Source organism: Dendropsophus ebraccatus, chromosome 5, assembly GCF_027789765.1.
Source record: "Dendropsophus ebraccatus isolate aDenEbr1 chromosome 5, aDenEbr1.pat, whole genome shotgun sequence".
Lineage (NCBI taxonomy): Eukaryota > Metazoa > Chordata > Amphibia > Anura > Hylidae > Dendropsophus > Dendropsophus ebraccatus.
Window position 1 is genome coordinate 158,132,411 of NC_091458.1, and position 23,367 is coordinate 158,155,777.

Consider the following 23,367-nt stretch of genomic DNA (forward strand, 5'->3'; position numbering starts at 1 on the left):
ACTCGGGACCCTTCCTCAGCAGTCCGCTGCCACCAAGTACTGGGGTGGTGGCAAAGTGTCGAATCACAGGGAAGATTCAGGGACAGGGTGTTGTGGTGAATGCCAGATTTATGAAGACCCATCAACATTTATTTTTTAGTTTTCTTTTTTTTTCTCAATCATACCCTCTGAGTAGAGTAAATTGCAGAGTACCCCTTAATGTAGCTTAGAAGCTGGGGCGTACCCTTCTGGAGATGACATGGCAGGTTACGCTGATGTTACACCAGGATCTGCTGCAATGCACATTACAAATTCTCAGCAGGACGCGCTGTAATGTTGTCATATGCATTGAGATTGGTACAGATCCCCTTTAAGATAAGAATATGCATGCCTGTTGTGTTGGTCGGCTTTTCATAGCAGTTCACGCTGTAATAGTGGTCAGGCTTATCCCTCACTATGAGCGCTTACGATAGACTCAACTAAAATAACTTTTTTTTACTCTTCAGGGAATAAATTGTCAAGTTTACTGTCATTTCGGGATAGGCCGCCCTGTGCGTGTGCAGGAAGGCAGCACTATTCCCTGCCGTTCTATAACTACTTACGGTATTTTTACACTAGAGGCTTCATCTCTGGTTTTCACGTTTGTCGCCGAGTTGGTGGGTGGAGCAAAATCTCTATGGTGTCTCTCATACACCGTACGCTCACAGAGGGTCCTCCAGCAGCTACTTCCACTTTCGATCTCTAAAAGCTTCAATGGACAGCAAACAACCCAATCCCTCAGGGAACCAGGCATACACTATGATTCAAAAGTAGCACCTTACAGTAGTATTCCAGTGGGAGGGGGGGGGGGGGGGGGGGGGGGGGGAGTATTTTCAAATTACCAGGTGTTAAAAAGTTATACAAAATTTGTAAATTACTTCTATTAAAAACAATCAAGTCTTACAGTACTTATCTGCTGTATGCTCTGCAGGAAGTGATGCATTTTTTCCAGTCTGACAGCGCTCTCTACTGCCACCTCTGTCCATGTCAGGAACTGTCCAGAGCAGGAGAGGTTTTCTATGGGGATTTGCTACAGCTCTGGACAGTTCCTGACATGGACAGAGGTGGCAGAAGAGAGCACTGTGTCAGACTGTAGAGAATACACCACTTCCTGCAGGACATACAGCAGCTGATAAGTACTGGAAGGCCTGAATTTTTTAAAAAGTAGTAATTTATAAATTTGTATAACTTTCTGACACCAGCTGATTTAAAACTTTTTTTTTGCCGAAGTTCACCTTTTAAGACTTTACTCCCACGGCCATAACTTCATGCCAAGAAGCAGGTACTGAATGAGGACAGTACAATACGATTAGCATAGCATCAGATACAAGAGTAACCAAGTATTAGCATGTTGCTGCTGGTAGTAATAACTGGGCAGAGACAAGACCGCTATCACACCGTCATAAAAGTCTGCGTCAGAGTATAAGAGAATCTACTGACAAGGTTAGTCTTACACCGTTCCTCCAAGTTATTATAAGGACTCCATCAGGAATTCTAGTCTCATATCTGTAAGTTCAGTTAAGATTAAAAGGAGTACTCCAGGGAAAAAAATTCTTTGAAATTAACTGGTGTCAGAAAGTGCCAAAGATTTCTACTTTACTTCTATAAAAAAAAAAAAAAAATCCCAAGTCTTCCAGTACTTATCAGCTGCTGTATGTCCTGCATATCTATGTCTATGACATACAGCTGATAAGTACTAGAAGACTTGACATGTTTAAATAGAAGTAAATTACAAATCTGCATAACTTTGACACCAGTTGATTTGAAATTTTTTTTTTTGCGGTAATACCCCTTTAATATAAGTTTATTAAAGGACAGACGCCATTAGGGAAACTGGATGACCCTTCTGAAAATGACCCTTATTAAAAAAGGAAAGCCACAGAGCTACTTTCTTCCAGAAACAGCACCACACCTGTTCTTAGGTTGTGTATGGCATTACAGGTCGGCTCCATTAACTTCAAGGTGCCTGAGCTGCAACACCACACAGACTGCGGACAACAATGGCAGCGTTTTTACATTTTTTTTTTAAACCTTCGCTAACCCCTTTAAAGTCAATGTGGTCGGCTGGGTGCCGTTCTTGTCCAATATAATATAATATAATATAATATAATATAATATATATTATATACACACACACAGAAGATGAACAGAAAAGGCAACACAGATGTGAGCCTAGCCCGACCAGACCGGCCAAAAGAGAGGAAAGCGGAAACTAAGCACTTCTATGAAGAATATGACACAATGATGTTAAAAGCTGCTAAAACCATCAGCTGTAACCCGTGCACCTACAGATCCGTCCAAAAACATACGATTCCCGGACCATGGAAAACTTTCAGCTAAATATATACCCCAGACCTTTTTTGTTAGATCTACATCTTGTTTTAGAAAGCATAGTGGTCACATAAGTCTCAAAATGACATAATTCAGGCTATCCCGGCCATTGATGTGGATGGGATCTACATGTTGGGAATATTCCAAGGGGCATCCATTAAAAGTAAGTGAAAGCAACGCTGTGACCACCATCACACAGCACTATTCTGTACAGGCAGCTGTAGAGGTGAATCCTTTATATTATACTTCTCTGCTTATAAACACCCCCGGTTTGGCTTACAAGGGCTGATGCTGGCTAATATAGTAATATGTCATGTATCATCTATTAAGAGCACAGGTGTCCAACTCAGGCCCTCCAGCTGCTATAAAACTACAATTCCCATCATGCTTGGACAGCCAAAGCTTCATGGGAATTGTAGTTTTGCAACAGCTGGAGGGCCCGAGTTTGATGCCCCTGTATTAGAAGGCAAAGCTGCTTTTACCAACATGTGGTAACCATGCAGCCAGCAGCACATCCATCACTGTTATAATAGTTACACTATACAAGAAGTTGAAAATTATCAGAGGGTTATAACTTACCACCTATACACATCTGCTTGGTCGGGGTCTGATCATGAGAACAGGGGTCGCATGGCCAGTGGGTAAATGGAGCAGCAGCGCACATGCTCCACCCTGCTACTGTCCCTAGGTATTAAAGGGGTACTTCACCAAACAGAAAAATTCTATAAAATCAACTGGTGCCAGAGATTTGCAACTTACTTCTATTAAAAAAAAAAAAAAAATCTCAAGTCTTCGAGTACTTATCAGCTGCTGTATGTCCTACAGGAAGTGCAGTTTTCTTTCTAGTGTAGTTTTCTATGGGGATTTGCTGCTGCTCTGGACAGTTCCTGACATGGGACTTCCTGCAGAACATACAGCAGCTGATAAGTACTGGAAGATTGGAGATTTTTTTAAATAGATGTAAACACTTTCTGGCACCAGTTGATTTTCTTTTGCCAAACTACCCCTTTAAGTTATAAATTTGGGATTTTATTTGTGTTTTATTTGAATAGCCTCCCAAATGGTCGCCTTTGCTCAATCCTCCGGTCCTAGATGACAGATCTTATGTCCTGGAACCAAGAGCCATAACATCACAAGTTCTTGACTATTCTGTCTTATTCCACGCTAGTCATCTATTAGAGCAGGGAGGGGGAACCTTCGGCCCTATGCTTGGACAGCCAAAGCAGTTTTGCCACAGCTGGAGGACTGAAGGTTCCCCCTCCCTGCTCTAAAGAATCACAAGGAAATTGTCCCAGTTGGCCGGTCTCCTACCATACGCTGCTATAAGACCTGCAGGTGACAACTTCTTTAGGAACCACTATAGAAATACAGCACAAGTTCTCCAATGGTTTTCTGTTTATAGATCAAGTTCCATTATTTATATTGATAACTGAACACTTAAAACCTGCAGCTTCTATGCCATGTGTGAACGGACACCTTAAAGGCTTAAAAATACGGTTTAGTGATTTTACATCGGATAAGGTGTAGGTGTGTGTGTGTGTGTGTGTGTGTGTGTGTGTGTGTGTGTGTGTGTGTGTGTGTGTGTGTGTGTGTGTGTGTGTGTGTGTGTGTGTGTGTGTGTGTGTGTGTGTGTGTGTGTGTGGTCAGGAACTTCCAGTTTCAGGAACTCCTTTATACTTGGGTCAGGGGGTTGGGAACTCCTTTATATCTGGGTCAGGGGGTTGGGAACCTCCGGCCCGCCAGCTGTCGCAAAGCTACAACTCCCATCCTGCCTGGACGACAGAAGCGTTACCTATCCGGGCATGATGGGAGTTGTAGTTATGGAACAGCTGGAGCGCCGAGTTTCCCTAATCATTATTCTCTCCAGTTATAAATTATATACCGGTCAAGTACAGGCGGCCATAAACAGGGTGACAGCAACTATCAAGGTGGCTGTGTATACAGGCAGTATGGTAACCTGACAGCTGGAGGATCCCTCACCACCAGACTGCCAAGGCCAACAGTAGGTTTCCCTGGGATGTATACATAACAGCGGCCGGCGGCCGGGGCAACAGCGGCCGGCGACAGGGGGCAATAGTGGTTGGCGACAGGGGGCAATAGTGGTTGGCGACAGGGGGCAATAGTGGTTGGCGACAGGGGGCAATAGTGGTTGGTGACAGGGGGCAATAGTGGTTGGTGACAGGGGGCAATAGTGGTTGGTGACAGGGGGCAATAGTGGTTGGTGACAGGGGGCAATAGTGGTTGGTGACAGGGGGCAATAGTGGTTGGTGACAGGGGGCAATAGTGGTTGGTGACAGGGGGCAATAGTGGTTGGTGACAGGGGGCAATAGTGGTTGGTGACAGGGGCAATAGTGGTTGGTGACAGGGGGCAATAGTGGTTGGTGACAGGGGGCAATAGTGGTTGGTGACAGGGGGCAATAGTGGTTGGTGACAGGGGGCAATAGTGGTTGGTGACAAGGGGCAATAGTGGTTGGTGACAAGGGGCAATAGTGGTTGGTGACAGGGGGCAATAGTGGTTGGTGACAGGGGCAATAGTGGTTGGTGACAGGGGCAATAGTGGCTGGTGACAGGGGCAATAGTGGTTGGTGACAGGGGCAATAGTGGTTGGTGACGGGGGCAATAGTGGTTAGTGGTTGGTGACAGGGGCAATAGTGGTTGGTGACAGGGGCAATAGTGGCTGGTGACAGGGGCAATAGTGGTTGGTGACAGGGGGCAATAGTGGTTGGTGACAGGGGGCAATAGTGGTTGGTGACAGGGGGCAATAGTGGTTGGTGACAGGGGGCAATAGTGGTTGGTGACAGGGGGCAATAGTGGTTGGTGACAGGGGGCAATAGTGGTTGGTGACAGGGGGCAATAGTGGTTGGTGACAGGGGGCAATAGTGGCTGGTGACAGGGGCAATAGTGGTTGGTGACAGGGGTAACAGCGGCCGGCTCCCCCGCTCCAGGTCTCACCACAGGGGTAAGGGGCCGCCCCCAGCGCCGTCCCTGACAGCCAGGAAAGGCCGAGGCTTCATCTCCGGCCTACACCTCCCAGACGCGGCCAGGCCGCCCCGCGCTCCCCATCTGCTCACTCACCTGCCGTAGATGCCATCGGTAATTCGGTTCCGTTTTAACGGGCGCCGGAGTTTACTGCAGTCCGCATTCCGCCGCTTCATTCTCCCGGTGTCCGCCTCCTCCCGCCGCCGCCGCCCGAGGCCTGCCCCGTCCGCTCAGACACCGCTCACAGCCGCTCCGGTGCTCACCAGGGGCTGCCCGCCCGGAAAGCCACCAGGAAACACATGAAACGAGAACGGTAGTAACGAGTTTAAAGGGTTTGAAACAAAGAAATAAAGATGGAGGCCCCTCCTCCTCCTCCCCTCAGCAACGGTGCAGCCAGGGCCGGACAAACGGCAGGCCGGCCCACTATGTGAGGGACGGGGAGCGCAGCCAATCACAGCTCGGAACAAGTTGAGGGACAAGGAAGAGAGCCAATGGGAGACAAGGGCAAGCTGCCAATAATGACGCAAGGAGTTCTTCTGAAGCTTTGGTGGCCTTAGAAAGAAAAGCCCTACGTGTGGGAGGGGAATTGCGATGAGCGACAGCAAACAGGACCAATCAGACAGGAGGAAAAACTGGCGGGGCGGGGCGAAGCGGTTGGCAAGTGCTGTGCGCGGGAAGCCAGGTAGTGAAAGGAGAGGGGGCGTGAGGTGTCAAACGTGAGAGCCAATCAGAGCCCAGATACAGGAGAGGGTGACAGTAGGCTCTCCAATGAGACGTCGAAATAGGAGGAGCTAGCGTTAACCCTTGAGGCAGAGTGATGGGCGGGTTTGTTTTGGGTTCCACGTCCGCAGGATGAAGGGACGGACCGAAAAGCCCGCCCACCGCTGGTGAGGGGACGTGCTGTGGGGGTGTGTTAGCTACGGTGTGCCACAGCGGGAGGCTGCGCCGTGTGAGGAGACTGATACACGAATACTGATGGAGAAGTCTTGTCCTGAATGTCTGGCTGTTACTTCATGTCTGCACAATGCCAGGAGGCTGCTCTCCTATAACAGGGGCAGTACATTGTCTTCTATGTGTAGTGCCAGGAGGCTGCTCTCCTATAACAGGGGCAGTACATTGTCTTCTATGTGTAGTGCCAGGAGGCTGCTCTCCTATAACAGGGGGAGTACATTGTCTTCTATATGTAGTGTCAGGAGGCTGCTCTCCTATAACAGGGGCAGTATATTGTCTTCTATATGTAGTGCCAGGAGGCTGCTCTCCTATAACAGGACCTGTACATTGTCTTCTATATGTAGTGCCAGGAGGCTGCTCTCCTATAACAGGGGAGTACATTGTCTTCTATATGTAGTGCCAGGAGGCTGCTCTCCTATAACAGGGGCAGTACATTGTCTTCTATATGTAGTGCCAGGAGGCTGCTCTCCTATAACAGGGGGAGTACATTGTCTTCTATATGTAGTGCCAGGAGGCTGCTCTCATATAACATGGGCAGTACATTGTCTTCTATATGTAGTGCCAGGAGGCTGCTCTCCTATAACAGGGGCAGTACATTGTCTTCTATATGTAGTGCCAGGAGGCTGCTCTCCTATAACAGGGGCAGTACATTGTCTTCTATATGTAGTGCTAGTGGGCTGCTCTCCTATAACAGGGGCAGTACATTGTCTTCTATATGTAGTGCTAGTGGGCTGCTCTCCTATAACAGGGGCAGTACATTGTCTTCTATATGTAGTGCCAGGAGGCTGCTCTCCTATAACAGGGGCAGTACATTGTCTTCTATATGTAGTGTCAGGAGGCTGCTCTCCTATAACAGGGGCAGTATATTGTCTTCTATATGTAGTGCCAGGAGGCTGCTCTCCTATAACAGGGGCAGTACATTGTCTTCTATATGTAGTGCCAGGAGGCTGCTCTCCTATAACAAGGGCAGTACATTGTCTTCTATATGTAGTGTCAGGAGGCTGCTCTCATATAACAGGGGAGTACATTGTCTTCTATATGTAGTGCCAGGAGGCTGCTCTCCTATAACAGGGGAGTACATTGTCTTCTATATGTAGTGCCAGGAGGCTGCTGTCATATAACAGGGGAGTACATTGTCTTCTATATGTAGTGCCAGGAGGCTGCTCTCCTATAACAGGGGCAGTACATTGTCTTCTATATGTAGTGCTAGTGGGCTGCTCTCCTATAACAGGGGGAGTACATTGTCTTCTATATGGAGTGCCAGGAGGCTGCTCTCCTATAACAGGGGAGTACATTGTCTTCTATATGTAGTGCCAGGAGGCTGCTGTCATATAACAGGGGAGTACATTGTCTTCTATATGTAGTGCCAGGAGGCTGCTCTCCTATAACAGGGGCAGTACATTGTCTTCTATATGTAGTGTCAGGAGGCTGCTGTCATATAACAGGGGAGTACATTGTCTTCTATATGTAGTGCCAGGAGGCTGCTCTCCTATAACAGGGGCAGTACATTGTCTTCTATATGTAGTGCTAGTGGGCTGCTCTCCTATAACAGGGGCAGTACATTGTCTTCTATATGTAGTGCCAGGAGGCTGCTCTCCTATAACAGGGGCAGTACATTGTCTTCTATATGTAGTGCCATGAGGCTGCTCTCCTATAACAGGGGGAGTACATTGTCTTCTATATGTAGTGCCATGAGGCTGCTCTCATATAACAGGGGCAGTATATTGTCTTCTATACGTAGTGCCAGGAGGCTGCTATAACAGGGGCAGTATATTGTCTTCTATATGTAGTGTCAGGAGGCTGCTCTCCTATAACAGGGGCAGTACATTGTCTTCTATATGTAGTGTCAGGAGGCTGCTCTCCTATAACAGGGGTAGTACATTGTCTTCTATATGTAGTGTCAGGAGGCTGCTCTCCTATAACAGGGGCAGTACATTGTCTTCTATATGTAGTGCCAGGAGGCTGCTCTCCTATAACAGGGGCAGTACATTGTCTTCTATATGTAGTGTCAGGAGGCTGCTCTTCTATAAGAGGTGCTTACATTGTCTACATTCACACATCAGTAATGCCCTCTGTAATTCACAACTATGCACAGGATTAGGGACTAGAGATGAGCGAATAGTGAAATATTCAATTAGAATAGCTCCCGATATTCGTATATTCAATCGAATATCGAATCCCATTATAGTCTATGGGAGAAAAATACTCAGGACTTTGAAATCAATATTAGACCACTTGGAGGTCACCAAGTCCACAATGACACCTCAGAAAATGATGCCAACACCTCTGGATGCATATAGGACAGCAGAGGAAGCATGCCAGGGTACATCTAACTTTTGGGGGGTCCCTTCTCAACCAAGGGCCCTATTACATGGGACGATTATAGCGGAGAGATCAGTTGTAATGAGCCGGCCAGGGCTCTGTGTCGGAATGACGCTGATCCCGGGTCGGCAATCCATTCAGATGGTCTGCTGCAGACCATTATAATAGAGCACCCATTTGATGGATCATTGCTCTGTTATATACACAGCATTGATCTCAATGGGAGATCAGTGCTGTGTATATAGAAATCCCCCAGGGGGATCAGTGCTGTGTATATAGGAGTCCCCCAGGTGGATCAGTGCTGTGTATATAGGAGTCCCCCAGGGGGATCAGTGCTGTGTATATAGGAGTCTCCCAGGGAGATCAGTGCTGTGTATATAGGAGTCCCCCAGGGGGATCAGTGCTGTGTATATAGAAGTCCCCCTGAGGGCTTCATATTACTGTTGGTGAAAAAAAGAATTAAGTGTTTTTTATTAATAAATAACCCCCTCCCCTTATAAAAGTCCAAATCACCCCCCTTTTCCCATTTTATAAATAAAAATAAATAAACATTTTTTTAATTCATGATCCCACACGGTAAACGGCGTAAGCGGAATAAAAAACCAAAGTGCAAAATTGCACATTTTTGGTCACATCAAATCCAGAAAAAATGTAATAAAAAGTGATCAAAAAGTCGCATATGCGCAATCAAGGTACCGATAGAAAGTAGAGATCATGGCGCCTTCCTACCTAACTTCACCTAAAAGCTTTCTCTCCCTGGTATACAGTCTGTCCCCCTCTAGCTCCAACCAGCAAGTGACACAAATCTTACATCACTATTCTTTTATTCAGGAGGTGACGTAGTTTATCCAGCCAATCTCCCCCCTCCCTGCGCCAGGGGATGGGAGAGCTAATTGAATTTTTACTGCATTTTCGTTCGAATATTCGAACGAAAACGAATAGCGTAGTTCTTAATCGAATACTATTCGCTTAGCACTATTAGGGACTTATACCTGTAGCTGTTGCTCAGATCTGACAAGCCGACTGCCGAGACTAGCGAAGCCCTTCACTATATTTGCACTGTAAATTCGCTTATTCCTAGCTATAGCGAAATCCGCTGCAGATCCATATAGTGTGAAGGTCTATGGGGTTACATATCCGCAGCGGAATTTTCATTCTACTTCAGATATGTAAGCTGGCCCTTTTAACCCCCCCCGGCCCAGAGCTTCGGTCTATTCCATAGACAGCCCTAGGCCTCCGCTAGGCTGCCTGAGCTGCCATGGCTCTGCCTTTAGCAGCCTGTAGCAATCGAATGAAGGTAAGATTGATCAATGCAGTACTTATGTACTGCATTGATCCCTATAAGTAAGTCCCCTAGTGTAAAATCCATTCCACAGACAGCCCCAGGCCTCCGCTAGGCTGTCTGAGCTGCCGTGGCTCTGCCTTTAGCAGCCTGTAGCAATCGAATGATGGTAAGATCGATCAATGCAGTACTTATGTACTGCATTGATCCCTATAAGTAAGTCCCCTAGTGTAAGTCACCCATTACCATTTTTTACAACCTGACAGTGCATAGATTCCAGTAGCTCTATCTATTTTTCAAACCGCTGCCTAGAGGTGGGCCCCATCCCCAGTGTACTTACATCTTCTCCCTTTACTAAGGGAAGTGGTACATTCAAGAAAAATTAGCATTTTTTTTAAATAGTAAAATAAAATATAAAATTAGATATCATAATCGTACTGACTTGGGGAACGTAGATAGAATGTCAGTTTTGCCCCATGACGGACACTGTAGAAAAACAACCCAACCCCCCCCCCCCCCCAACCTGAAATTTATATATATATTTTTTTTTCTTTCAATCTTACTGTTTTCCTTTTTTTGTTTTGTGGCATATTTTATGGAATAATTCAAGAGGTATTCCACTCAAACACAACTTTTGATAAGTTGGTGCCCATGTTGAGACAATTAACAATTCCTTCCATACTTGTTATCTGTTCAGTCCGTGTTCCCCATTTTTGAGCTGCTGCTTTCTGCTGAAGACATAAAAAGCTGTGTGTGATCTTTTCTCTGACACAAATTGATTTAAAAAATTTTCCTCCGGGGTACCACTTTAATTCTGAAATCTTGCCGTTTTTATTTTCCCACTAGGTCTAAAATGAAGCTGAGATTTCCTGTTCTGTCTCTGGTGATAAGAGAAGACTGCTGTAAAGTGATCTGTACAGAATTACAGCAACAGGTGATACCGATGGATAGAGGCAATAAATAAAAAATCTTCAAAAGTCACAGAATGCGCTCAGTAATGTTTCATATTCACCTCAAGCAGACAGGTCCTGTTTAGTGTCGTCTGTGTTCATGAGGCTTGCTACAAAGCATGTCACTAAATGCTGTTAAAACAGCTCAGGCAAATGGCAGCCCCCATAAAGGCCCGTTCAAACTAGGGAATCGACGCAGAAATTCTGTTTGGTAACCCCCGCCCGCGGACTTCTCGCCAAATCCCGCCTGCTATCTCTTCTATGGGAGGCCTTGCATTCCTCCACTCTAATAATTGACATGTCAATTCTTTGAGCAGAGTTGCGTGGAGGCGCGCAAGGCCACCCAGAGAAAGAGATAGCGGGCGGGGATTCCAAGCGAAATTTTACCAACAATTCCTAATGTGAACGGGCCCTTACAATGTACAAAAAAAAAAAACAGCCATGTTTTTGTACCTATTTTTTTTTTCAGTAAAAGAAAACCTAAGCAACACATCTCTTTAACCCCTTCATGACCAAACGTCATTGATGCACAGATGTCCAGGTCACACCGAAGCAATGTCTCCTCGCCTTCTAACAGCCATAACACTTTTATTTTTCCACCTACAGAGCTGGTTTAGGGCGCATTTTTGCACCAAAATCTATAGCAGGGGTCCTCAACTGGCAGACTGCGTTCCGGACCGCTGAGGCCAGCTGTCCGGACCCCTGGCCAGACTCGACAACCGCCCGGATTCGGCGCCCCCCATGTGTCCCGCCCCCCCACTGCAATGCCTCCCGCCCCATAGGCGTACTGTCCTTAGATTTCAGTACACCTGTGGGGCTGGGGGCAGTGTCGACCCGTCCCCCGGCTGATATGCGCTCTCTGGGGACGTCCCGGGGATTCCCACACACCAGTGACCTCAGTGTACGCCGCTGGCCTGTACTTCCGGTACAGCAGGCCGGCGGTGCACTCTGCTGGGGAATCCCTGGGACGTCCCCAGAGAGCGCGTATCAGCCGGGGGTCGGACCGACAGGAGACAAGAAGACGATAGCCACAGCGGGGGAGCGAGGTGCTAGGTAAGTTGTGTTTTGTTTTTTTTTTGTCTGGACGACATGTACAGGGAGGCTATATGGGAGGGGGAAAGCGCACAGGGGGGCTATGTACTGCAGGGGCGAGCACACAGAGGGGCTATATGGGAGGGGGAGAGCGCACAGGTGGGCTATATGGTAGGGGGAGAGCGCACAGGGGGGCTATATGAGAAGGGGAGAGTGCACAGGGGGGCTATGTACTACAGGGGAGAGTGCACAGGGGGGCTATGTACTACAGGGGAGAGTGCACAGCGGGGCTATATGGGAGGGGGAGAGCGCACAGGGGGGCTAAATGGGAGGGAGAGAACGCACAGGTGGGCTATATGGGAGGGGGAGAGCGCACAGGGGGGCTATATACTACAGGCGAGAGCACACAGGGGGCTATATACTACTGGGGGAGAGCGCACAGGGGGGCTTTATACTACAGGGGAGAGCACACAGGGGGCTATATACTACTGGGGGAGAGTGCACAGGGGGGCTATATATTACTGGGGGAGCACACAGGGGGACTATATACTACAGGGGGAGCTCACAGGGGGGCTATATACTACAGGGGAAAAGTGCACAGGGGGCTATATGCTACTGGGGGAGAGTGCACAGGGGGGGCTATATACTACAGGGGGAAAGTGCACAAGGGGCTATATACTACTGGGGGAGAGCGCACAGGGGGGCTATATACTACAGGGGGGAGCTCACAGGGGGGGCTATATACTACTGGGGGAGAGTGCACAGGGGGCGAGCTCATGGGGGGGGGTATATACTATTGGGGCAGTTACCTGCTTTGTACCTAATTTCAAAGGGCTGGTGAGAGAGAAAAAATGTCAAGATCAGTAATGCTATAATTTAATAGTTCGGGCGATTCCGCAAGCAGCAATATTAAATATGTTTATTTATTTATAAAATGGGAAAGGGGGTGATCTGAACTTTTATTATGGGGTGGGAATTTCTTTATTTATTTTTTTTAACTACAGTAAGTTGAAGTCCCCCTGGGAAATATCTATAATTACAGGATCACAGATCAATGCAGTATATACAGTATGTAGTGCATTGATCCATGAGATCAGTGCTCGATTACTTTTGGCCGATGGAGCCCATTGTATTCGAGTGCTCAGCCAGGGTCATTGCGCGCGAGGGGGGGCATTAGACCACCCCCGTTGGGGCTGTAGTACCATTTATATGCAGCTGACAATATTGAATTTTTAAACTGTCAATTAGACGGCGTGGTGATAGGCCTACGCCCGCTGATAACACTTGGGAGTGTAACGGTTATGATGTAAATATATGTCAGAAGTCAATTGGACAATTATAATGTTTATTTTTAATCTTTTGTAGAATGAGAAAGGGTGTGATTTAAGCTTATTGGGGGACAGTTTTTTGTTTATATTGTTAAAGACATTTTCTATTTTTATTTTTTTTGTACACTTTATATGTCCCCCCCAGGAGACTTATATATGCAATCATTAGATGTAGTCATAGCTTATACTAATCAATGCTATTCCATTGCATAGCATAGATCAGTATTATCAGTACTCTGCACTCTATGAGAAGATTGCTGATCCAACAGGATGGAGTTAAAGAAGCAGTTCACTTTTTTTTTTTTTTGCCCCCCCGGGTAGCCGCTGTCATGTATACTTACATAAGATGATCGGTGTCCCGTTCCCGTCGGTCAGTTCCGTCCCGCGGTGCCGTTCACATCGGGCGCGCGCTCACTTCCGCCGGCGCTGTGACTCCTCTTCTCTCCCTTGTCATTTGAACGCCGGAAGTCACGCGCTTCCATAGAGAATGCATGGAAGCGAGTGACTTCCGGCGTATAATCACTGGGCAGAGAAGAGGACTCGCAGCAGCCGGCGGAAGTGAGCGCGCGCCCGATGTGAACGGCACCGCGGGACGGAACTGACCGACGGGAACGGGACACCGATCATCTTATGTAAGTATACATGACAGCGGCTACCCGGGGGGGCGAAAAAAAAAAAAAGTGAACTGCTTCTTTAAGTATTACTCCTCCGCCTGTCAGGGAAAGTGATCGGGAAACCTGCAGTCAGGGACTTCTGCTGTCACTGACTCCCTTAAACACTATGATCGCTATAGATTGCAGCATTTTAAGGTGTTAATGGCAGACAGCTGCATGACTGCTGCTGTCATTGTCCCCAGTTCCTGGCACATTAAAGCAACTCTGTACTCACAATCTGCCCCCCCCCCCCAAATCACTTGTACCTTCGGAAAGCTGCTTTTACTCCAAGATCTGTCCTGGGGTCCGTTCAACAGGTGATGCAGTTATTGGCTTAAAAACAAATTTTAAACTTGCAGCCCTGTGCTAAACGGCCGTGGCCTACAGTTTTTGTGCCCTAACCTTGCACCACCCCTCCGTCCCTCCTCCCCACTTTCTTTATCATTAGGAATGTCACTGGCAGGATATTTCCTATTCCTCTGCAGTGATCACTGCACAGGTGCCTTAACGATCCAGCCCATGTGCCGTGTTCTCACAGCTGATGAATAAGAGAAAATCTGCCTGGAGCATTCCTAATGATAAGGAGGGCGAGAGGAGGGACAGAGAGGTTGTGCCAGCCTAAAGCATACACAGTCTAGGCCACGGCCATTTGGCACAGGGCTGAAAGTTTAAAAGCTGTTTTTTTAGGACAATAACTGCATCACCTGCTGTCCCTTTCCAGGACAGAACTTGGATTAAAAGCAGCTATCTAAACGTACAAGCGGTTGGGGGGGTCAGACTGTGGGTACAGAGTCGCTTTAATGTGTGCGCGGCTGACAACACTGAAGCAGCCCTGCACACATTAAAACCCCTTCACACCAGGAACATATGCAATGTATTCATTTTTAGGTGCAATTTACACTTAAGAAATGGTTGAAAACAGGTTGATATGTTTATTTTCAATTAAAAAAAATGCCATCACGTGATATTTTAAATAGTTTATTTAAAAAAAAAATAAATCTAACTTCCAAGTACTCATATTTACTTCTTTAAAAAAAAAAGACCCAATATAGTCATCATAGGAAAACTTTCCTCCTCACCAAAACACACTTCTAAGTGCTTTAAATTAATTTCTTCTCTCAACTATAGTCACAGTGGCAATATGATTACCAATTGGAAAGTTAAAAGTATCATCAAACAACCTTCTCAGTACCTTATTCTTTTTTTAGGTTCCCGATTAATATCTCGATTTTTAGGGGCCATATGTATAATCTCTGACATTATTGGAAACAGAAACTGTTGGTTGGAAGGCTTATATAAAGCTTTAACTAGCTTCTGTCTCTGAGCTTTGAAGAGAGTTGTTCCCAATGAGTATTCTTCTGAAGCCGTCCTGACCTGTTCTTGGACACGGTATACATTATGGTTGTGATAGAGTGCGGCAAGTTGTGTGCGTGCAGTTATACCATCTGTTACAAGGTGGGTTTTTTTAGGTCGGTATTTTCGAATGGCACTGCGGAAGACCTCCAGCTCCCTGCTATGAGAAAAGTATGACAAATGCAGTAGGTCTTTTTGTAAGTTCCTGTTTAAGACAACATCTTTTACTTTTTCGTGAACTGTGCTGCCTTCCTCAAGCCATTTCTTTGGACCCAATGTAGATGTAACCACTGGTTCATGGCTACAACTATTGTAACTTTCACTCCCTTCCCACGAATGTTTATTAACAAGGTGGAATAAGATAGAATTCCATTTCTCATATAGAAGAGAACGGTCCTCATTGCAGGTACTTGCACTCCACCACAGGTGGTTTCTAGCAGCACCAACCCACTTGGCTAGTTCTTCACAGTCTTTTTTCCGGCTAGCTTTGACCAATTTGTTCCCAATTGATTTTGATAGCTGCCAGATATCGTACTGGTGTATAACCGAAGGAAAATGTGCTTTGATCATTTTACGAATGGCTAACTGTCTTTCTGTGCATACAATTTTTATGTTTAGCTGCTTTTTTACAAGACTTCTTAGAACTTGTTTGCAAGCTTCTGTTTTAAGACCAATAGCAGAATTTCCAGCAGAAAGTTGTTCAACGTGGAAAGAGACAACTTTTTTACTGTTAGCGTCCAAAACTGTATAGATGCCATGTTTCGCCAAGTTTCCTTGACGATCAAACTGGCCATCCCCAGCCAGACAAAGTGGACTTTTCTTAAGGTTGTCTATAATAGCACTTTGCTCTAAATTCCACTGATTACTGATGGCAGGAAAGAGGTGATTTGTTTGGTTTTTCAAGTACGTTGGCTTATCGATGCACAGAAGTCCCAAAATGTAGAAAACGTGTCTGACTTTCACATAGGTTAAACCACTAAACAAAATAGCAGAGGAGAGCAACAGATTTCCCGCTGGTATTCCTCCAGTTTGTGGTTGACTATCCCACAGTTTATAGTTGTGATTACCACAAGAAACATGAACAGTTATGAAAGTACCATTTATTTCTTTCCATATTTTAACAAGTGGTCTGTCACAGCCTTGCTCCCCTCTGCACGGCATAGAGAGTATTAGTTTATCTAGGCAGCTTTCAAAAACAATAAATTTGCGGTCCTTTACTGGATCATTGCATATGGAATGTGTCTCTTCTGCTCGGAGTTTTAGATCCAGCCTATCAGTGTGTGATACTTCTATTTTCGGGAGTTCTTTACGTGGCAGCAAAGTAAGTTGAAAAGATGAATTAAATTCATGTTTTGGGCTACCACTGCTGCTGTTGGAGTCATTATCGTTTTCACTGTCAAGACTGTCCTCGCTGTCTGTTAAGGTCCCAATCAGCTGATGTTTAGCAGAAGTACTAAGTAGGGACAGTTTCTTTAATTTCTTTTCAGAGAGTCGGCGACACTGGACTTTTTTGTGGTATTTTTTAAACTTTGTTTCTGTTGACGTGGTTCTCTTTCCCCATCGTGGATCGGTTTGTGTTGAGCGCAGTTTTCTTCCCATAGGTTCAGTTACTATTCCTTTCTCATCTGTCTTGGGTTTTTCTTCAAAAATGTGCCCGCAGGTGGGACAAATTTCTCCATGAGAGAACTGGTATTCTGGTAACGAACCATCATATTCGTCGTCCATTCTTTTCCTCTTACCAGACGGTAAAAGGATGCAAGTTTCACTGGAGGTTGATGGTGGATCAAAGACTGTTGGTATTGCATCTTTACGCAAACTTTTCCGGAAACCTTCAGATTGTGTGTAGCAATACTCTCTGAAGTGTTTTGAACACATTCTATATGTGTCATACTTTTTTCCTTCAATAATTTTATCTGTAAAGGCTTCAATATCCCCAAAGTCTTGGCCAGTTTCTATAAGCCATCTTTTTACCATTTCCCTTTCTTTTGGGAATACATGCAATATGACTCCTTCCTCCTTTCTTCTTCCTCCAGAAAAACAGCCCTGTACAACACAAGAAGGCATTGTACCTGTGAAGAAAAAATAAATAAAAAATTTCATAATTATATATTTTTGTTAACAAAAAGTTAAGTGCTAATGGCTAGACAAACATTATTCTTGTGGTTGCCATATTGGAGACTTACAATCTTCTAGCATTCTCTGAACACGCAGCTGTGTGCGCACTTTATAGCGGCCGCTATAATTGGGAGATGCAGCTGTGATGCGACCACAATACAGAGGATCCTGCATGTCCAGTGTGTAGGATTAGTATTAGCCCAACAGGGGCCAGTGTCAGTGTAGGACCGTCTCTCTGAGGTCATCTTAACTTTGTGAGATGGTACATTCTATTTGATCAAATGCTAATAACCAAATTAAAAAAAAAAATAAGTTTTTAGTAAATGAAGTTAAATCTTCAGCGGCACTCACCCTAAAATTTGCCTTTATTGCAAAAATAAATGCATAGCAGAATAAACAATGCTCCTTCACCAGCCTACATTCGTTCTGCTCCCTCTGATGCTTTGTCATGCATTGACAAAGCGCCGGGGGGCACGAAACAGACATACAGCAGTGAAGAAGCATTCTCTATTGTCCTGCTATGCAATTATTTTGGCAATAAAGGTGAATTTTATAGTTAGGGCCGCTGAAGATTTCGCTTTATTTACTATTGCTAATGGAGTATGTATACTAGCAGAGCACAACCAATATCACCTGGAAATATGGATGTAGGCTATCTCCTAAACACTTGTTGCCGCCACATTGATCAGTAGTGCCGATGTCAGACTTTCTCAGACACTCTTCTGTTTTTGTCTGTATCTTAGGGTACTTACATGAAGCGATTTTTCGGCGATTAACGATCTCAAACGACCGTTATAGCGAATGTCCTGAAATCGTTCACTCAATTACATGGATCGATGATCATTACTTATGATCATTCATGCGGTCATCTTGTCGCCAACCGAAACTACGTCTTATTACATGCGAACAATTTGCAAACGATCAACGATAAAAATAGGCCAAAATTCTATAAAAAGACTTCTCGTTGGTCGTTTAATAGTTGTCTGCTATTACAATAAACGATTATCGTTCAAATCCGAATGAGCCAACAATTTTTCGAATAATAATCGTCCTGTGTAATGGGGCCCTTAGCCATGGAGGTGTGCACCTGCATAGTGTGAATAGTGGCATTGGTTGTGCTGGCTTCTCCCCACTAGGGCTGGGCGATATGGAAAAAAAATTAAATCTCGATTTTTTATTTATTTATTATTATTTTTTTGGACGATTCTCGATTTAAATCTCGATTTTTTTTATTTATTTTTTTTGCTAAATAAACTGAAAAATTCTCTCGCAGCGGCAGATACTATGTTTGAGACAACAACTGTATTGCTTCCCACTGTAACAGTGCTGCCCCTGTGACTAGGGCAGACTAGGGGTGACAGAGGGGGACTTTGGGAGCTGGGGTGGACTAGTGGTGATTTGGGAGCTGGGGGTGACAGAGGGGGACTGGGGTGACAGAGGGGGACTGGGGTGGACTAGGGGTGACAGAGGGGGGACTGGGGTGGACTAGGGGTGACAGAGGGGGGACTGGGGTGGACTAGGGGTGACAGAGGGGGGACTGGGGTGGACTAGGGGTGACAGAGGGGGACTGGGGTGGACTAGGGGTGACAGAGGGGGACTTTGGGAGCTGGGGGTGACAGAGAGGGAGCTGGGAGTGACTGGGGCAGGAGTGCACATAGCCCTCCCCCTCCTCTCACCCCAGCACACGGGTTCCCCTCCCGACCACACACACAGGTCCCCGGTCTCTGGAGGAGGCAGCAGGGACTGCAGGATAGGGTGATTACTGGAGCTGTACAGCGGGATCCGTTCCCACTGTACAGCTCCAGGACCTGCAGCAATCACCATGCAGTCCTTGCTGTCTCCTCCAGAGACCGGGGAGCGAGATGCTGTGTTTATCTAGGGGCGGGGGCAAGTCAGCAGCTCCTGGAGGCCGCCTGCGGCACAGATCTCGGCACTGCCCGCCCGCCGGCCGCACACTGCCAGTCTCTGAATTGTTGTGACACTGTCCCGCACCGTCCGCCTCACACTGTCCTGCGCCGCCCGGCAGCCTCACACTGTGCCGCACCGCCCGGCAGCCTCACACTGTGCCGCACCGCCCGGCAGCCTCACACTGTGCCGCACCGCCCGGCAGCCTCACACTGTGCCGCACCGCCCGGCAGCCTCACACTGTGCCGCACCGCCCGGCAGCCTCACACTGTCCCGCACCGCCCGGCAGCCTCACACTGTCCCGCACCGCCCGGCAGCCTCACACTGTCCCGCGCCACCCGCAATGATTTTTGGTGAAAATCGAATTTACGATTTTCACAAAAAATCTAATCGATTTCAAAATTCTGGGTGAATTAATCGAATTCATTCGATTAATCGTCCAGCCCTACTCCCCACCAATCAGGAATCATGGTCCTGCATATCGCTTTATCCATAGATTTTAACGTGGCACATTTTTATTTTACGGTGTGTGAACCTAGCCTTGGTATATTCTGAAGATTTTTATTATTTAGCTATACTCCGCTCACGGATAAAGAATCAAGGTAACCCCATCTCAGCTTGATAAACTGATCAGCGGGACCCGCATCAATCCCAAATATGGAGACACAACTGTCCCCAAAATGAATGAAGCGCTCACTGTGCCGCTACCATGCCCTGTACTCCATTCACTATGTGGCAGCCGAACGTTTCCAAGTTCTGTGTTCAGAAACATTTGGAAGCCCCATAGGGAATGAATAAAGCTCAGGTCGTGGTGGCCGCACATCTGCAGTGACCACTTCATTCATTGCAGGCATAATTGTCTCTGTTTCCAAGATCGGTGGGGGTTCCTGCGATCAGCTGTGTCAGAGACTCTCATCCTCAGCGGCCCATGTGCAATAAGGACATATCTAGCCCGCTGATTCCCTTTAAAAAGTGACAAAAAAGTTTTAAATGGTTTATAAAATATATTTTAAAAAAAAGTAATAAAATACAAATAAAAAGTATTTTTTTGCTTTCTGATCTATAAAAAAACCCCTATAGCTATCCTGTAAAGTGAACAGAGGAAGCAAAAAAAATTACTAATAATACAAATTGCCCATATATTGTCATTAGGGATGAGCAAATTGCTCATCTATAAATGAAGCTTCCTGTTGCTCCATCCCAGGTGTTGGGGAAAAGCTGGATCCAATTCTGGGAAACTGCAAGAAGGTTTGCGGGATTGGATCCAGCTTTTCGCAGAATCCTGGGTGGAGCTGCAGGTAGCGGAGCAGGTCGGCGGCATGGCGAGTGTAGTGCTGATTAAATTAATTGCTTGTTTAGATGAGCGATTAGCTCACCTCTAATGCTGCATTTACACGGAACGATTATTGTTCAAATTTTCGCAATAACGATTGCATTTAAGCGATAATCGTTCTGTGTAAACACAGCAAACGATCAAGCGGCGAGCGAGAAATCGTTCATTTTGATCTTTCAACATCTTCTCAAATCGTCATTTGCTAAAAATTCGCAGATCGCTTCGTGTAAACAGTCTTTCAAAGATTCACCCTATGTGAAAGATGGGCTTAAGCGATCTTAAAAACGATTGCAATAGCGATTTTTCTAACGATTTATTCTTCTAAACGCTGATCGTTATAAAAACCATATCGTTGCTTCAAAATAGTTAAACGATCGATTGGGCGAATTATCGCTCTGTGTAAATGCAACATGATTGTCATCATGTATTAAAAAACATTTTATAAAAAAACTTCAAAACATCATAGCGCAAATAAATAAATAAAAAGTCCTGAAACAGCCCCAAAGAAAAATAAAATCACAGGGGATAAAATAGGATAATTTCTGAGAATTTTTATTTTGCAAGAAAATGGCGGAGCACCTCTTTAAAAGTGATAAGAATATTAAAGTGATAAAACAACAATAGAGTTGTGCAAATTTAAAGCACGCTTGAAGTTCGCTCAACTCTAAAAAGTAAAACGAAAACACAGCGTGAACCCTGCGTAAACGGGCAGCATACACGGCCGTCCGTCTGCAGGGCAGCATACACGGCCGTCCGTCTGCATGGCAGCTTATTGTTTGTGTGGACAAATCGCATCCACTCCGCTACTACTGTAATGTGCTGAGGATTTATGACTGGAGATCTGTAGTCTGTCAGCCCTAAAGGCGTTTTTTTTTTTATAACATTTTATTCACATAACATGAATGTAACTAGTGGAATATCCCTTTAAGGATGGGTGACACAAACTTCTAAGTAGTGGATATATTTTTTGGATGAGAGGGGGCGCCAAGAGCATGACAATGTAATGTACACCACACACTGCGCTCTGCTACATCACTGACATTACCTCATGTGTCCCGCAGCACCGATGCTGCACATACTCCTCCCCGCTACATTCACTCACTGCAGCTACACCCGGGGGTCTCCATTATGTAGATAGAGAGCGTCGCCTTCCCCGCACCCCCACTATGTGCCGGTGTACACGTGCTTATTGAACTTACTGGGAGCCGAAGAGCCGACAGTGTATACCGACCGAGCGGAGGAAAGGCGGGAGACGGCGCCGGACACGAGCCCCGGGACTACAGGGAGCAGGGGGGCAGGAAAAAGAGCGGAAGAGGAGGCAGCGGAAGAGGGGGACGGTGCCTGCCGGGGGAAGCAGGAAGTGACGAGGGGTCCGTATTCATACACACGGTGCGGTAGACGGAATCTGTGAGGAAGCGCGCTTAATGGCGGTATTCCTGGCTGAGGGCGCGCTGAGGTGACTTGGGGCCGCAGGACGAGCAGACACGTGGTGTCCTGACAGGAATTTCCCGCTCTGTCTGCCTGAGCCCCAGTGTGTAGCGCTCCCTCATGAGTCTCCAGGGCGTCTCCTTCCCTCACAATATCTGCTATTAAAACGCTTTGTGGAAACCATAGGCGGAAAATTATATAAAAAAAATATATATATATTATTATTTATATATTGTTGCTGCAAAATAAAAAAATATGAAAGGAAACGGTCTTAAAGGGATCGTCGGAAACCATGAGTTTTTCGTAAACCGCTTTGAATGGTTTACCATAACCAGTCTCCCTGTGCCCGCAGCCCTCCGTAGGTCTCCACTCCAGTAGTCACCTCTCCATGTGTGACATTTGCAGACATTCATTTAAACACGACTGGTGTCACCCCCGCCATCAGTGATTGGTAACGTCGTGTTAGAGAATGGGGATGGATAACATGAGTATATGAGGTAGTCATAGTAGTCCACTTGCCTCCCTGTATCCTTTCAGGTGACAGTCACTCCATTATATTCCTTAAAGGGAACCAACCAGCAGCAGACTCTATATTTCTCAAGTCCCAGCTATTAAAACCCCAAAAAATAGACTTTTATTCTTTCCCGCATCAGTATGTTAATCAATTCCAACTAGTCATCTGGGTGGTGCTGGGGTCCCAACTAGTCACAGTCATGGTGCTGTATTCCACTGGCTCTCTGGGCCAGATTTACAGCTCCGTTCATCACTGAGGGGCGGGCCTGGGCGCTTGTACTAACGCCGACATCATTATTCATGCGGACATGGGTGCATGTCATAGCCAAAATAGCCTTGAACGCATCCCCGTCTGTCAGCGTCGCTAGAGGCATCTCCTGGACCCTACTGCAGCCAAGATCATTGTGTTGTTGCTGAAATTACTGTCTCTTTGTGATCTTGGCTGCAGGAGGGTCCAGGAGATGCCTCCAGGGACGATGGCAGACGGGGATCCAAGAGGCTATTTCGGCTATGACATGACTATAGATGTTGGCGCTAGTACAAGCATCCAGGCCCACCCTTCTGTGATGAACTGAGCTGTAAATCATGCCCAAGAGGCAGCGGAATACAGCGCCATGATTGTGACTAGTTGGGACCCCCGGACCGCCCAGATGACTAGTTAGGACCCCAGGACCACCCAAATGGCGAGACTAGGTGAAATTGATGAACATATAGCGCAGGAAAGAATAAAAGTCAGTTTTCAGGGTTTTGCTGGCTGGGACTCAGGAAACGCTAGACCCGGAAGTGTTGGTGCGTTATACTTACCGCATTCGTGTCGACCCCCGTCCGCCATCTTGAGACAATTAGGTCGTCTTCAAGAGGCTGGCCGAACCGC

General features: G+C 46.3%; 3 protein-coding genes across 12 annotated transcripts in view; 1 reads left to right on the forward strand and 2 right to left on the reverse strand.

Annotated features, from left to right (window-relative positions):
* Positions 1 to 5,925, reverse strand: part of MACO1 (macoilin 1) — a 41,106-nt gene extending 35,181 nt beyond the window's left edge. The window contains exon 1 of the mRNA XM_069971714.1: positions 5,425 to 5,925. Coding sequence (XP_069827815.1) covers positions 5,425 to 5,504 — 80 coding nt within the window. The 5' untranslated portion in view covers positions 5,505 to 5,925. The remainder of the gene's footprint in view (positions 1 to 5,424) is intronic.
* Positions 5,373 to 23,367, forward strand: part of RHCE (Rh blood group CcEe antigens) — a 45,747-nt gene continuing 27,752 nt past the window's right edge. The window contains exons 1-2 of one of the 7 annotated variants that reach the window (XM_069971716.1): positions 5,373 to 5,641; positions 10,730 to 10,817. In XM_069971716.1, coding sequence (XP_069827817.1) covers positions 5,628 to 5,641; positions 10,730 to 10,817 — 102 coding nt within the window. In that variant the 5' untranslated portion in view covers positions 5,373 to 5,627. Of the gene's footprint in view, positions 5,642 to 6,106; positions 6,216 to 10,728; positions 10,818 to 21,873; positions 22,506 to 23,367 lie in introns of those variants that run through there. The other 6 variants (XM_069971715.1, XM_069971721.1, XM_069971717.1 and 3 more) reach the window with 6 other exon arrangements.
* On the reverse strand, positions 14,809 to 22,322 carry LOC138793255 (uncharacterized). 4 transcript variants are annotated; one of them, XM_069971710.1, is made up of 3 exons: positions 17,948 to 18,121; positions 17,383 to 17,598; positions 14,809 to 17,268 (listed from the first exon to the last, which is right to left on the reverse strand). In XM_069971710.1, exons 2-3 carry the CDS (start codon positions 17,486 to 17,488, stop codon positions 15,032 to 15,034), a joined length of 2,343 nt encoding a protein of 780 aa, XP_069827811.1. In that variant the 5' UTR covers positions 17,489 to 17,598; positions 17,948 to 18,121; the 3' UTR covers positions 14,809 to 15,031. The 4 variants fall into 4 exon arrangements, with proteins under 4 accessions (XP_069827811.1, XP_069827814.1, XP_069827812.1 ...); XM_069971713.1 differs by lacking the exons at positions 17,383 to 17,598; positions 17,948 to 18,121 and adding an exon at positions 22,307 to 22,322; XM_069971711.1 differs by lacking the exons at positions 17,383 to 17,598; positions 17,948 to 18,121 and adding an exon at positions 21,752 to 22,047.